The sequence below is a fragment of the Sorghum bicolor genome, chromosome 10 (genome assembly GCF_000003195.3).
Source record: "Sorghum bicolor cultivar BTx623 chromosome 10, Sorghum_bicolor_NCBIv3, whole genome shotgun sequence".
Classification (NCBI taxonomy): domain Eukaryota; kingdom Viridiplantae; phylum Streptophyta; class Magnoliopsida; order Poales; family Poaceae; genus Sorghum; species Sorghum bicolor.
In genome coordinates, this window is record NC_012879.2 from 4,366,643 (window position 1) to 4,381,736 (window position 15,094).

The 15,094-nt window shown below is 40.5% G+C and overlaps 1 protein-coding gene across 1 annotated transcript; it reads left to right on the forward strand.

Moving 5' to 3' along the window:
- Window positions 8,723-14,020, forward strand: LOC8072576 (uncharacterized WD repeat-containing protein C2A9.03). Its single transcript, XM_002436521.2, has 10 exons — window positions 8,723-9,027; window positions 9,114-9,311; window positions 10,536-10,703; window positions 10,800-10,886; window positions 11,479-11,613; window positions 11,751-11,861; window positions 12,294-12,385; window positions 12,465-12,570; window positions 12,653-12,739; window positions 13,184-14,020. The coding sequence occupies exons 2-10, from the start codon at window positions 9,138-9,140 to the stop codon at window positions 13,595-13,597; spliced, it is 1,374 nt and encodes a 457-aa protein (XP_002436566.1). The 5' UTR covers window positions 8,723-9,027; window positions 9,114-9,137; the 3' UTR covers window positions 13,598-14,020.

Sequence of the window (15,094 nt, forward strand, 5' to 3'; positions counted from 1 at the left end):
GGGCTGGGGCCTGGGCCCTGGGGGCCGTCGGAGCGAACTAATCGCGCCGCGGGCTCGCGGCCTGCGGTGTGAACAGGCGCTGGGTGGGCTTTTGGCGTTTTCGCGCCGCAGGTATGGTGGGGTGGGGTGGGGTCGGGACGTGGGGTGCGCCGTGCTCTGCTGCCCGTGCAGCTTCCTTGTTAAGTTGCTCAAAAATTTTGCAAACTTTTCAGATTTCTCGTCACATCGAATCTTTAGACGTATGCATAAAGTATTAAATATATATGAAAATAAAAATTAATTACACAGTTTGGTCGGAATTGACGAGACGAATCTTTTGAGCCTAGTTAGTCTATAATTAGACAATATTTGTCAAATACAAACGAAAGTGTTATTATTCACATTTTGCAAAAAAATTTAGAAGTAAACAAGACCTAACAAAGCCAGCTCAATGCCTACTGCCCTGATAATAAGAAAGCAACTGTTGCTCACACTGTTTTTGACTTCTTGTAAGACTGGTCATGGTCATTTTGACATTTTCCAAGTATTACTACATCAGCTTTTGCTTTTATGGTATATGATACGATATATCAATTTTTATATAGAGCCTTGTTTAGTTTAAAAAATTTAGATTTCCCGTTACATCGAATCTTTAGACGTATGCATGAAGTATTAAATATAGGCCAAAATAAAAACTAATTACACAGTTTGGTCGGAATTGACGAGACGAATCTTTTGAGCCTAGTTAGTCCATGATTGAATAATATTTGTCAAATACAAACGAAAGTGCTACAGTGTCGATTTCTAAAAAAAATTGGCACTAAACAAGGCCTAGGTGAGATAGTGAGATGAGTTTTGGTCTATACTTTTAGGTCCTCTTTAGATGCCTTAAAATTCCAAAAATTTACAAGATTTCTCATCACATCAAATCTTGCGGTACAAATATAGTGCATTAAATATAGATAAAATAAATAACTAATTATACAATTGTCTGTAATTCACGAGACGAATCTTTTGAGTCTAATTAGATCATGGTTGGACAATATTTGCCAAATACAAACGAAAGTGCTACTTCAAAAAAAATCTAAACAGGCCCTTAGATAGTGAGGCAAATAAAGGTGCAAGGGACACTGAGGCCTTGTTTAGAAGCCAAAAGTTTTTAAAGTTTAACACTGTAGCAGTTCGTTCGTATTTGATAATTATTGTCCAACCACCGACTAATTACAGATAAACTATGTAATTAGTTATTTTTTATCTATATTTAATACTCTATACATACGTCCAAAGATTCGATGTGATGAGAAATCTTATAAACTTTTGAAATTTTGGGTGCATCTAAACAAGGCCTAAAATAAGCTATAAGGGCAATTGCTACGTATTAGCTTTAGAATGAGTTTTCTATTATATACTTGCTGAAACCGCCACTAATGGAATAGCAACAAAGAAATGATTAGTACGAAGATGAAAATAATTTGGTGAAGTATACCACTTGTGCTAATCAAATTTAGGGACCGTTTGGATCCTTTTATTTGGTACAATTAAAATCTGCTTTAATAATTTATATTGTTTAGTTTGAAATTTAAGATTCCACCATTTTTTAAAGTTCACATATAAGTCTATCTCAAAATGTGAGAGATGAAAACTGATTCTACAGATCATCATTCTATGTTTCTCCTCTATATATAACTTATAACACGATAGTCAACTCGCTCTCCTATGGTAGAAATGCAACACATAAATGTCTCTTTTGTATAGCCAACAATAATATACGAATATAATCCATATTCAGTCATATTAGCTTAATTAATATATATATAAATTATGATTCTTAAAACAAATTCAATTCCATGGATCCAAACGGGTATTTCTAACCGTCTTATGAAGTCACTTATAATATTGGTTCTTTTGGTGGGGTGAAAAAAGATTTCCTCCAATAGCTCCCTGTACTAGAAGCATATCCAATAGTACCTAAAAACTAATCTCAAAAATATGGTTTTGCAACCTTTTCAATAAATATTAAAGGAAAAGAACAACTGCATCGTCATCAATTCCAATATTTTGCTCATAAATAATAATAATAATAATAATAATAATAATAATAATAATAATAATAATAATAATAATAATAATAATAATAATAATAATAATAATAATAATAATAATAATAATAATAATAATAATAATAATGAGGTCCACTTAAAATTTTTTTATCAATACTCGTGTCCCACCACCCAAATCTCCATCATATGCTCTACCTCTTAGTATTCATATCTAACTAGGTACTGTGCCTGTGCGTTGCTACAGGATAGCTAAAACTTGTTGAAGGGTCGAGATGGCGGACTAGAGGGGGGTGAATAGCCCTTTCTAAAAAATATTACGTCGACTAACCGAAACAAATGCGGAATTAAAACTATCGGTCTAGCCAAGACTACATCCCTATATCTAAGTTCTCTAGCACCTTGAAAAGATCCTAAACAAGCAAGCAAGGTGCTACCTTAGCAAGAGCTCACCTAACCAATTCTAGGAGCAAGGTCACACAAACCTATGCAACTAGTACTTTGCAAACCAGAGGAGCTCCTACTCAAACTAGTGAGGCAAAGCGCACAAAGCCTAAGCTCACTAGCAAGCTCAATAACAAGGCAACTAATGCCAAATTAGAGAGCGCAACTTACTTAGCTACACAAACTAAGAAATGTGACTAACAAGGTTACACAAACCAAATTAGTCACGCAAGGAAACTACTTCTAGCTACACAAGCAAGAAGATAACTAGCAAGCTACACAAGCTAACTAAATACAAGAGCAACTACACAAGCACAAATATATGAGTGTAAATACAAGCTTGTGTTAGGGATTTGCAAACCAACGGGAAGAACAGAGTTGACACGATGATTTTCTCCCGAGGTTCACTTGGTTGCCACCAAGCTACGTCCCCGTTAAGACAAGCTCCAAGGTTGCTGTCGGTCCTCTTGCTAGTGGTGACCCACAAGTCACACTCTCCCACGTGGAGTGCTTACCACAAGCTCTAGCACTTGACCCGGCCAGACCACTTGTCGCTCTTCACGTCTCGCTCAACTAGAGTTGCTCTTCGCGATCCCCGCGGGGTGAGCACCGTACCCCTCACAATCTCTTCTCCGGAGCACTGCACAATCTCCTTGCGTGCTTCAACGGAGTCACAAGCCACCAAGCCGTCTAGGAGGTGGCAACCTCCAAGAGTAACAAGCACCACCGGCTTGCAACATGAACACCTAGTGCCACTCGATGCAATCTCTCAATGCAACGCACTAGAATCGCTCACTCACACAATCGGATGAACACTATCAAGCATATGTGAGTTAGAGGCTTCACTAGCACTCCCCAAGCATGGACACTAAGTCCCAAGGGTGCTCAGCCAGCCAAGGCCGGCTACCACTTCTAATTATAGCCCCAAGGGCTAAACTAGCTGTTGCCTCTTTACTGGACAAAACACGTGGGCACCGGACGCTCACAGGGAGCCACCGGACGCTCAACTCTCAGCGTTCGGTGCTCAGGCGTCAGCCACGTGTCACTAGCCGTTTGAACTCGACCGTTGCCGCCAATGGCTACTGCGCACGCGCGCCTGCACAGCACCACCGAACGCTCTACTGTGTCACACCGGATGCGTCCGGTGCACACCGGACTCGTGCGCAGAGAGCTCCGCAAACTCGCAAGGTCACCGGACGCGAGCCACCGGACGCACCCTGAGCGTCCGGTGCTCACCGGACTCATGCGCAGAGAGGGTCGCCAAACCGCCCGCACACCGGACGCTGAGCACCGGACTCACTCCGGTGCGTCCGGTGCACTCTGCACACTTGCGCCACAGACACCACACCGGACGCTCTGGACCAGCGTCCGATGCTACCAACACCAGCGTCCGATGAGTGTTTCTCAGCACTACCGCGACTTCTCCAAATTTCTCACCGGCGCAATAGAAAAAAAATACACTTATTTTTCTCAAAAGCGCCGAATCCCGCCTCGCAAGCTCGGCGGGAGGGAGAGAGGAACCCACACGCCTCTCAACCTTAGGAACTCCACCTCTTTTGTAAATGTGTCAACACCACCAAGTGCAAGTGTGTTAGCATTTTCACAAACATTTTCCCAAAGAAGTTAGCCTCTCAATTTGCCACGCCACTTGATCCTAACACGTATGCAAAGTTAGATCGCTCAAGTGGCACTAGATGACCGATATGCAAACAAGTTTGCCCCTCTTGATAGTACGGCCATCTATCCTAAATCCGGTCATAAACTTCTCTACACACCTATGACCGATGAAATGGAAATGCCCTAGGTTATACCTTTGCCTTGCGCATTCCATTTCATCTCCTCCAATGTTGATGCAACACATGCACCAACCAATCACCAAATGATATGATCCACTTCATATCATCACGTGACCGTATTGGTTCATCGATCTTGACCTCACTTGCTCTTCACCGTTGCCTCGGTCCATCGGCGTCAAGTCTTGCTCAAGCTTCACCGTCACACGCGGTCCCTCGCTTCAAAGCCTTCGACTTGCCCTTCACTCTTGCAACTGGTTCATCAAGCCAAGCCTCATCTTGATCTTCTCCACCTTGGTCACATGACTCCATGTCATGTCTCATATGCAATGAGCTCCTTCTTCATCACATCATCACCTATGGACTAATCTCATGTGTATCTCATATAAACACTATTAGTCCACCTAAGTTGTCACTCAATTACCAAAACCAAACAAGGACCTTTCACTTGTGTATTAAAAACATATAGATGCGGCGTTGGGCGGGATGGGATCGGGATGCGTGGCCACCGGCAAGCATGGACGCGGCCATCGTCGAGCTAGTGGTGGCGCGAGCGACCAGGGAGGGGATTGGGGCGCGAGCGAGCAGAGCGCAGTGATCTTGTGGCGGCACGACCGACTAGGGAGGGGATCGGGGTGTGAGCGAGCAGAGCTCTTGCTGCCGCATTGGGTGGGATGGGAACGGAGGGGATCGTGGCGCAAGAGAACAGGGGAGGGGATCGCAATGATCGCGGTTTTTTCCTAATGCGAAGACATAGTTGCAAAGGGGCAAAATAAAAGTTGCACAAAAAATATTCATCTTTTAGTCTTTTTAGTTGTAGGAGAAAAGGGAGTGAGAAGAACTTTCTTAGCCTAAAGAATAAAGATAGGTATTCTTCGTTGTCAGAATCAAACTTTGAATAAGTCTACACAAAAAGATTCAGGCCCTAGAAATTTTGATGACCGAAAATTCTCGGTCCACATATTCTAACCTAGCCTAGAATTTCAAAGCAAACCTAGACATTCGAGAACAGCTCAACTAAAAGGTTATAACTTTTCACTCTGAACTTCCATTTTGATTATCTTGGATATTCCAGAAAGCTTATCCTTGAGTGTTATCCATTCTAACATTAAAAAAATCTAATACCACCATGTGTAGGTTTTGCATTGTGACAAGTGTTTCTCTCAAGTTAGCACTTGAGTTTAGTCCGTTTGGTCACTGAGACTTGTCGACACACTTACGTGCATCTCTCTTTGATAGTACAACATGCCTATATTCAAGATAAAAAGAAATCTATTTTCACCACTTGAGTCTTTAGCATCTTCATATGCCATTTCTTTTGAATATATCTTCGTATGGGTTTGCAAGAATCTTTGTCTCCATCATTTAGCAATACCACCTCGAGCATGTGACTTGAACCATTTTCATACATATTATTTCACTTAATGGAATCAAGTCACTTCTTTATATGATTCACAAAAGTTTTGTTTCCCTCGAGATATGACTCTCCATATCTTAATGTGTATAAGACTCAATATAAGCACTTTCCTCTTCACCATAAGCATGGTTTATCGGTGCCCAAGGCGTAGACTTCTCTTTACCCTTGCTTGATCCTTCGAAGCCCTTTCATTGCTACTTCAGCCTCTGAAGCCACATGATGATTTTGAGCTAGTAAGAGGCATACATTTTAATCCATCTTCATTTGCATTCTTGTATTTTGCTTGAACTAGATTGTTTCCATGAACTTTCTTCTCAACTATGGTCTTATTTAGTTCCCAAAAAAAATTGCAAAATTTTTCAGATTCTCCGTCACGTCGAATCTTGCAACACATGCATGAAGCATTAAATATAGATAAAAGAAATAACTAGTTGCACAGTTTACCTGTAATTTATGAGATGAATCTTTTGAGCCTAATTAGTCCATGGTTGAACAATATTTTTCAAATACAGACAAAAGTACTACAATGTCCATTTTGTAAAAATTTTTGGAACTAAACAAGGCTTATGCTTATATTGATTTATTACTATTGCACAACTTGACCGAGCTTCACATTTGAGACTTCATTTGATATCCATCCATAGACATGTGCCTTCTGATATATCCATGCTACGGTTGTCAAGTTGCTTAGTTCAATATATTCTATAATGTAGAGGCAAACTAGTAAACATGTTAGACCTTTAATCGTGTTGTCATTGAATCCACTAAAAAACAATAAAAAGATATATGCACTTATATTATAAAAAGGTCGGATGTAGTATCATCTCATATACCAAAAATAGACATAATATGTTGCTAATAATTAGCAACCATAGTCTTAGTTTTTGTTTAGCCATCCTCTAATTCTAGATCTAGCATCATGATTGTGTCCTTTATTACTCCACCTCCATCCAAAACAGCTGTAATTCTATGTCTAGTCAAGTTAAACTAACTAAGATTTCATTGAGTTTATAAAGAGTATATTCACGTTTAAGACTTTAAATAGATATATTATGAAAATACATGCCATGATAAAGTTAAAGATAATTACTTAGTATGGTAAACATTGTTTTATATAACTTTAGTAAAATTTAAGATATTTTGACCAGACACTATTGTATGCTATTATAGAATTACATCCCCTTTGAATGGGAAAAAGTACTTGTCACTACACTTTTGACTCCAACATCATCAAACCATATTGAGTTGCCACCACATTCTTTTTTCACCTCATATTTAGCATCATCCCTTTTTTCAGCGCTCTCCCTATTGCTTGTCACATGAATGTCCATGTGCCCATGACCCTTATCTATCATGACTAGTGCATGTCAATCCATTGTCTAACAACAATCATCACTGTCGATCTTCCTCTACAAGCATGTATATTGAGAAAAACCCCGCTAGAGAGTAAAGCCCCTAATTCCAAGCCCTAAATATGCTCCTAAGTTGAAAATATTATCTCACCGTCATAGTTGCCATTCATTTCCCTAATAAAATTTAAGTGTTCTAACTTATGGGTCTATATGGCTCATCTTGGCAACATGAGGGGCGAAGCCACACTAAATTGGTGGATAGAGAAAGTGCTTCTAGATGGTGAAAGGAGGAGCAAGAGTCGATTTTCTACCGTCCAAGGTGAAGCCATGTGTTTCAGCGTTTTATGTGGACACTAAATGTGACCTAAGTGTTTTTATGTCTGCCTAATATGATTAATATCACTGACTATACACATCATATTTTCCTAGTATGAAGAAAAGTTGTGTATCTTTGCCATACACATTTTCAATTTGAGACAATGGTCCTTTTATCATCCTCACTAGTAACCTCTATATATTATATAAAAGTTGCCTACGAATCGGGCATTGGCACTATTTCAGGCCCAAAACACTTGATTTTTTGTCCGATGATCCAAATCACATGACTTATTGCATCTCTTATTCCAAACTCACATCTTCTTTCTCTGTGTTCTTTTTCCTCGCTACCTCCTATTTTCATTCGCCACTCATTTATGATGTCCATGCCCACGTCTTGCCCCCCCTCCTGTGTCCCCATACCTTCCACTCACCACTTTCATGCTAACTTGGCATGTCAGACTTTCACTATAGTGCCCCTGCCCTTGTTCTGCCAACCGCCTTCTCCACTACCCGGTCAACAATGCCCATGCTGCCCCCGCATCCGTCACCATGGCCGACCAATCTTGCCATGGTGCCGCCCACGTATCTCCTTCCCTTCTAAGATCGTCGGAGACAAAGAAGATGACACGAAGATGGTGCTAAGCTAGGTATGTGATTGGTAAAAAAAATCAAGTGTTGATGTGGAGTAAAACACACACTAGTGTAGTATAGTATAGGTATAGCATTTCTTCAAATAAACTACTTTGCGATTTTTTGTTGTTGCAAAGTTTCACTTAGGCCTCCTTTGGTTCACAGGAATTTCATAGGAAAAATGGAGGATTGCCTTTTGTATAGGATTCAACACTGTAGCACCCTTTGGCTTATATGATTGAACTATATGAAATGAAAAGGAAATATTCCTTCATAGCTCATTCCATAGGAAATGTACAGGAAAAAAACATCCACTCCTACTTCTTTGTTTCTCTGGCTTGCGTAGGAACGAGGCATATCAAGAGCCGAATCATAGGTATTACCAAGAAATAAAAAGCTAGAGGACAAGCATCACATCACATCATGAGAGATTATATATTCCTATTCCTATGAATTTTCTATAGCCATCCAAACACCTACGTAAATAATTTTTCTGTGTTTTTAGATCCTATATGTTTTGCAGTTCTTATATTTTTTCTATCCCTATGTTTTACAATCCAATCCTATGTTTGGCCTTAAATCTGCTGGACCCACGAGCACAACCGATAACTACACTGCACTGCCACCACAGGGCATAGGCCCACAACTGGTGTGCCCCTTGCAAATATCCCGTCCGCGTCTCCGTCGTCACGTCTTCTAGAAAACGCCGTTACCCTAGCTAATTATCCCCTCCCCGTCGCTATCCACCCCATCGCGTTGCCGGATCGAGCTTGGCTCTCTCGAACCTTGCTTCGCCGCACGGCACCAAAAGCACGGCCGCGCCCGCGCCCTCATCCCCTCCACACGTTTCCGCCTCCCGATCCACAGCCGCCGTAGGCCGCCGCCGACACAGCTCCTACCCATCGCAACTCTCCAGCCCTCGGAGGCCCGAGGCTCATCAACCCGCGCTCCTTCATCCTCGGCACCTCACCCGGCGGCGCGGGCGCGCAGTGCCCACCGAGAGCCGCGCGGCACAGCCGCTCTTGTTGTCCTCCGTGGTAAGGGCTGGTGGCTTGCCTTCTGATCGCTTCTCTTATGTCCGCGTGTCTCCTGTGTGATCTGAATGTTTGGTTGGTGCGCACAGGGTGCGGTTCGACGCGTCGGCAGGATGGCGGCGAGCGCGCGGGATAGCGCGGATGCGGCGGAGCGAGTTGTCGATGACCACGACGGTTGGGTGTCGGACGGCGAGATGGACGTGGAGATGGATGTGGAAGGCGAGTTCCAAGACCTCGACGCCGACCGGAGGGACGGCGGCGCGGATGGTGATGATGAGTACTTGCTGGTGCGTATATGACCTTTTCCTGGTGCTCCTGGCGTGTGTCGAGTGCTTTTGTTTCTGTCGAACTCGCAAATCTGAGGTGGCCGACGCGTGATGGCTCGGTTTGTACTCTCAATTGCTTGCCTAAGGTTCCTGCCGGCTTTTTATTCACATGCGAAAGTCGAGATTGAGATCGTTCTGGGCTTGGTGGTAGCATGGCGTGGTACATGTCTGTGCTAGATCATTAAAATTGCTCATGGACATAGATGGATCTTCATGTGTACTAGGTTTCTATTCTTTCCGGAATATAGGTTTATATTGCTATAATTTAAGCTAAGTTTTATGGTGTAGGTGTCATGTTATTGATGGGGTGAACCAGGTGGTAAAACATATGCGGAAAACGATTTGAAAAACAAGAAGGCAATTGTTTTGTTAGGGTAGTGTAGAAATGTTAATTTGCAGAAATTAAGCCAACTGGAGAATATAAAGCAGCAGCAGTAGTATGTTTTTTCAACTAAATTTCAAAGTGCATGTCGAATTGCGACGAAACATTAGCAGAGTGATAGACCAAACGTGAAAAGATTTCTCTAATTTTCTGGCTAAGTTGCAGTGTTGTTTTTTCCTCATTTAGTCCTTGGCTGCTGAATTATTTATGGGACAGGGAGACTTGATGTCAACGGGGCTTGTGGAGCAGATTTGTTTTGGCCAATCATTTAGGTCTAGAATGCTATGTCTTTTCTTTTCTTGTGCTTATCTTCAGCCAATAATGATTTGGTTTACCAGGTCGCTTTCGTACTAGGCATTTGTTGCATAATTGTCTATGCCCAACATGGCACGGTGTTGCAGATGCATTGTTTCGTCCTTGTTTGATTGGGCTTGGACCAACGAGCTTGAAACACAGATTTTAATTAGAATATTTGACTCATGTCTTATCCTTCTTGATTCGAGTTAAAATTAGTTCACCTTTTGAATTAACTACTCACTTAACTGAGGGCATGTTTTCGGCATAAGCACAAGATCACCAGCACTTATCTGCATCGGCTTAGGCAATGATCAATCATGATGTGATGATTGCCGCTGCAGCTTATCGGCGATTAAAATCCGTTTGATATTTCTTGGATTATGTCTATATTTTTATGCCAAAACTGAGAAATGATGAATTTGATTCAACCCTTAAGATTGCTCAGATGGTGTTGTTCATTTAGTGTTTATAACTTATTCCCATTGATAATTGTCTATGTTCTACAGCTCACTAGGATAAGGGACACGTCGGCAGCTGAAGCAAGGGCAGGAAAGGATATACAAGGTATACCATGGGAGAGGATACACATAGCCAGGCAAGATTACCGAAAAGCTAGGTTGGAACAGTATAAGAACTATGAAAATTTCCCTCAATCAGGAGAGCTCATGGATAAGGTCTTCACTAGCATCTAGTCTTATTTCATTAAAGGTTGTTTTTAATTTATTCCAAATATTCATATTTCCTAATTATTTTCAAAATATTTTTCTTAGTTGTGCAAGCAAGTGGAGAAGAGCAGCAAGTATTATGAGTTTCAGCACAACACACGATCAGTGAAGCCATCAATTCTCCATTTTCAGGTGATTTTGCATTGTGTCCTACCTTTATTGCAAAATGAGTAACTAACTGTACTATATTCATTCAAAAAAAGTTATCTGTACTATATATGTGAGAAAAGGTTCTTGTGGATTGTCTATTTCCTTCATACTTGCCAGCATTTAGAAGGCTTTCTTCACAAACTTGCAAGGTGCATGTACCACATGTATTCAACAATCCATATTAGCAAGAAATTCGAGGAAGAAAATTAATGTCCTTTTTTGTGTGGCGCTAAATAGGACTTTTACATGAAAATTTTAATTCACCAATAACAACAAAACCTTTGTGTAAAGTATGCTGGGGTAGGCTAGAGACAAAACCCAGCTAGAGTCACTAATAAAAGAGCATGATGAGAGGAATGTTAGCAAGTGAAGAACATTTATACTTGTTTTAAAACAAGTAAACAAATGTCTTTTTAGTTATAACCAAGAAAAGAGTTAAGATGTGTTCCTTTGCATTAGGATCAGCTTTATTCTCTGCTATGAAATGGAAACTGGTTAATTTGTTTGTTTGCATTATAATCTTGTCATATGACTCCCAAGGCTGAACAGTACCGACTAACTATTGCTTCTGTAGCTTAGGAATTTGCTATGGGCAACCTCGAAGCATGATGTCTATTTCATGTCAAATTCTACAGTAAGCCACTGGTCAGCATTGTCTCACAAATTATCAGAGGTTCTCGACTTCTCTGGGCACGTTGCTCCAGCGGAGGTATTCCCCTTGTAGTTTCCTGCTTGCAACCTTCTGATCTAATAATCATTTTTTATTTTTTGATGTTCTTTTCTCTAAAAATCAAATAGGTCTCATTGTTAATGCAAGTTTGGTCCTCTCTTTTTTCCTCCTCACAGAAGCATCCTGGCAGTTTACTAGAAGGTTTCTCTGGGGTTCAAGTTAGCACACTTGCTGTGAATGAGGGTTTGTTGGTAGCTGGTGGTTTTCAAGGAGAACTAATTGGCAAGGTAAGCCACCAATGAAGACTTGGTTGTAACTTTGGTTTGGCTGTTTTATCCACCCATAGGATCTAGCTCTAGATCTCCATTTCCTTTCAGTCTCTCTTTGTTTATTATTTTACTTGGTATCATTTTAGAGCAACCACAATGTTGCCATAAACCAGTCCATAGCCATTAAAATATTCACTACAGGCTACCTGAAACATTGTAGTAGTAGTCCATATAGCAGTCCATAGTAAAAGGTGCCCATAGTACAGGTGTAAAATGATAAAGATCTAAAATGGAAGGATTTAAACTTTTATTCTGCACAGGAATATTTTTTTAGATAGATGTATTCATCACCAGCGTGCTTTCTTATTTTGTTCTGAAACTTCTAGTGCTGTGACAATAAGCAATCCAGTGAAAGCACTGCTCAGCAGCTATTTTTTTATGTTGTTACAGGATTTGGAAGGCCGTAATGTAAAATTCTGTGCAAGGACAACTTTGAGTGACAATGCTATAACAAACGCCATAGATATACACAGATCGACAAGGTGAGAAACTAACTTTTCAGAACCTATCTGAAGATGTACATTGTCATTAAAATCTAAAGGTCTCCAAATTGCTTTTCAGTGGAAGCTTGCGCATTACAGTATCTAACAACGATTGTGGTGTTCGTGAATATGATATGGAGAGATTTCAGCTCTTGAACCACTACCGTTATAACTGGCCGGTTAATGTAAGTTCTACCTCATTGGGATTCAATGTACTGTTTTGGTTATTTCATCCATATGATTCATCATTTGCTTCGGTAACAACAGCACACATCCGTGAGCCCGGATAAGAAACTTTTGGCTGTGGTTGGAGATGATCGGGATGCTCTTCTTGTGGATTCACGAAATGGAAAGGTATTTTTTTTTCTTATTTTTTCAGTTTTTTTTTGGTTTATTAATTTGGGATTTTGTGGCTTAATTCACAACTTATTACTATTACTGCCATTCTTTCATTACATCAATATTGTGAGGTTCTTTATCAAAAAAATATCAACATTGTAACATCTATTGGCCATGACCTTTTTTAAAAATGTTCCTGGTACAGTAGGGCCTGTTTTGAAGTCATTTTTAAGGACCATAGTATCAAGAAACTATAATTTTAGAAACCGGTGGCCTGCAAAACTACATTTTAGAGAAAGAGGTCCTGAGTGGAGTTTCTAATCTTTTTCCTTAAAAGGTTTTTCTCATATCTAGTTTTACCACCGTAACAGCAAGAGATATTTTGGGGCTTTACAATCATGTTTTGTTACTAACTGAACACACATGAGAAGTGAAATGCGGAATTGATGTGTTTTGCAGGTAACCTCTACCCTAGTTGGCCATCTGGACTACTCATTTGCTACGGCATGGCACCCGGATAGCCAGACCTTTGCGACCGGGAACCAGGACAAAACCTGCCGCATCTGGGACACCCGCAACTTGTCGACCTCGCTTGCGGTTTTGCGGGGCAACATCGGTGCGATCCGTTGCATCCGCTACTCCTCCGACGGGCGGTTCCTGGTGTTCTCGGAGCCTGCCGACTTTGTTCATGTGTACAGCGTGGCAGCAGACTACAAGAAACGACAAGAGATCGATTTCTTTGGTGAGGTGTCTGGGATCACGCTCAGCCCGGACGATGAGTCCCTGTTCGTCGGAGTGTGCGACCGTGTCTATGCCAGCCTGTTGCAGTACAGGATGATCCATGCATTCGACTATCTTGACTCGTACGTGTGAAGAATAGAGCTTTGTGTTGTGCTGGGTACTGGCTGAAGGTCACTTGCTCTCGGTGACGGTTCTGGTGCGCAGTTCAGGGAATGTATCTGCCTGCTGTTGTGCGCTAGACTCGACGTCAGCGAGTCTGCCGTGTAAATAGTTCAGCAATTGAAGCGTAGTGCTGTGGACCAATATTGTCTGAACATATGAGCAGAGTAATGTATGTTTGCGTTGTTGGTTCCAGACTCCAGAATACAAATAGTTTTGGACCAAATTCCTAAAGCGGTGTACTGTGGAACAGATGAAGGGCTAGTTTGGCTTCAATTGTATTCACTTCGATCTCTATTGGAGTGGATTAAGGTAGAAATTAGTCAATTTTGCATTTCAATCCACTTCGATACGTGATTGAGATGGAGGGTAGTTAACATCTGTTGTTTTTATTAAGAGCCTGTCTGTTAGGGTTTTTGTCCTAGATTTACAAACTGTTTTTCTACCTTCTACTAATTAGGACCTAATGAAATAATTTTAATGTAGAAGCTATTCTTGGGCTTCCTCACAGAGGCACAGTTTTTCACATTTTTATGAAGCTAAAAATACTAGCTTCCATTGCTATCTTTCTTTGTTTTACAAATGTTTTTTGAAAATAGGTTTAGCTTTACTAGTGAAGCTGCTTTATAAAAACTAAAACGAAAAAAACCTACTCATTAGTGAAGTTGAGCTATACTAAACAAACTCTAAATTTACAGGATATAGCTATAGTACTACTCAGTTTATTCCAAATTAAAGCATTGTTTTTTTATATATGTAGTAAAAAAATGTATCTATAAAAAGTTATACTAGAAAAGACAAAGACTATAATTACAAATAGAGAGAATATCATATCCTATGTTTAAAATTATAAATCATTCTATTAGTAAAATTTATGTACCTAGCATTTCTCTATTTTAAATTATAAATTATTCTATCTAGCATAGTTTCAATGACTTAGGCCCTGCTTGGATGTCATGACAGTCTTGCACTTTTAGCCCCCCCCCCCCCCCCTTTTTTTACCATTTCCCATAAGGATCCAAACACGTGAGCAAATGGGCAAAACAATTGCTCTTTCCATTTGCTCTACTAGAGGTCCTAAATTAGGTTAAAAGTGCAACACTCTCTTCCTCTCTCATTTCTCTGTCACCTTGTAGTACGTTCTAGCCTCTAGATCAAACACACCACTTAGACTAAACTTTAGCACCTTCATAAAAAAGAGCTTTAGTCTATTCATTTGAGTTTATCTGTCGAATTTGTTAAACATTCAACAGTGTTTTTTTATAATAAATCAGCAAACAATATTTTCAGTTATGGCTCAGCGTGCGCCAAATAGATTTAAACACCACCTTAGAATTTAGTACTGTATAAATATACTAAATAAATGCGCTATGGGTACGGTGGATCTAATCAAATCGATGTAATGTTCAAAACCAATACTCCATTTTTTTTAAAGGAAAGGTGTGTGTCAAGATGCCAACCGTTGATTCT

What these genes read in the sequence shown, in the direction of transcription:
- LOC8072576 (XM_002436521.2), top strand. Translation starts at nt 9,138, where the DNA reads ATGGCGGCGAGCGCGCGGGATAGCGCGGATGCGGCGGAGCGAGTTGTC. An exon ending in CATCAATTCTCCATTTTCAG is followed by an intron (nt 10,887 to 11,478) that starts GTGATTTTGCAT and finishes TTGCTTCTGTAG; the next exon opens with CTTAGGAATTTGCTATGGGC. An exon ending in AAGGAGAACTAATTGGCAAG is followed by an intron (nt 11,862 to 12,293) that starts GTAAGCCACCAA and finishes ATGTTGTTACAG; the next exon opens with GATTTGGAAGGCCGTAATGT.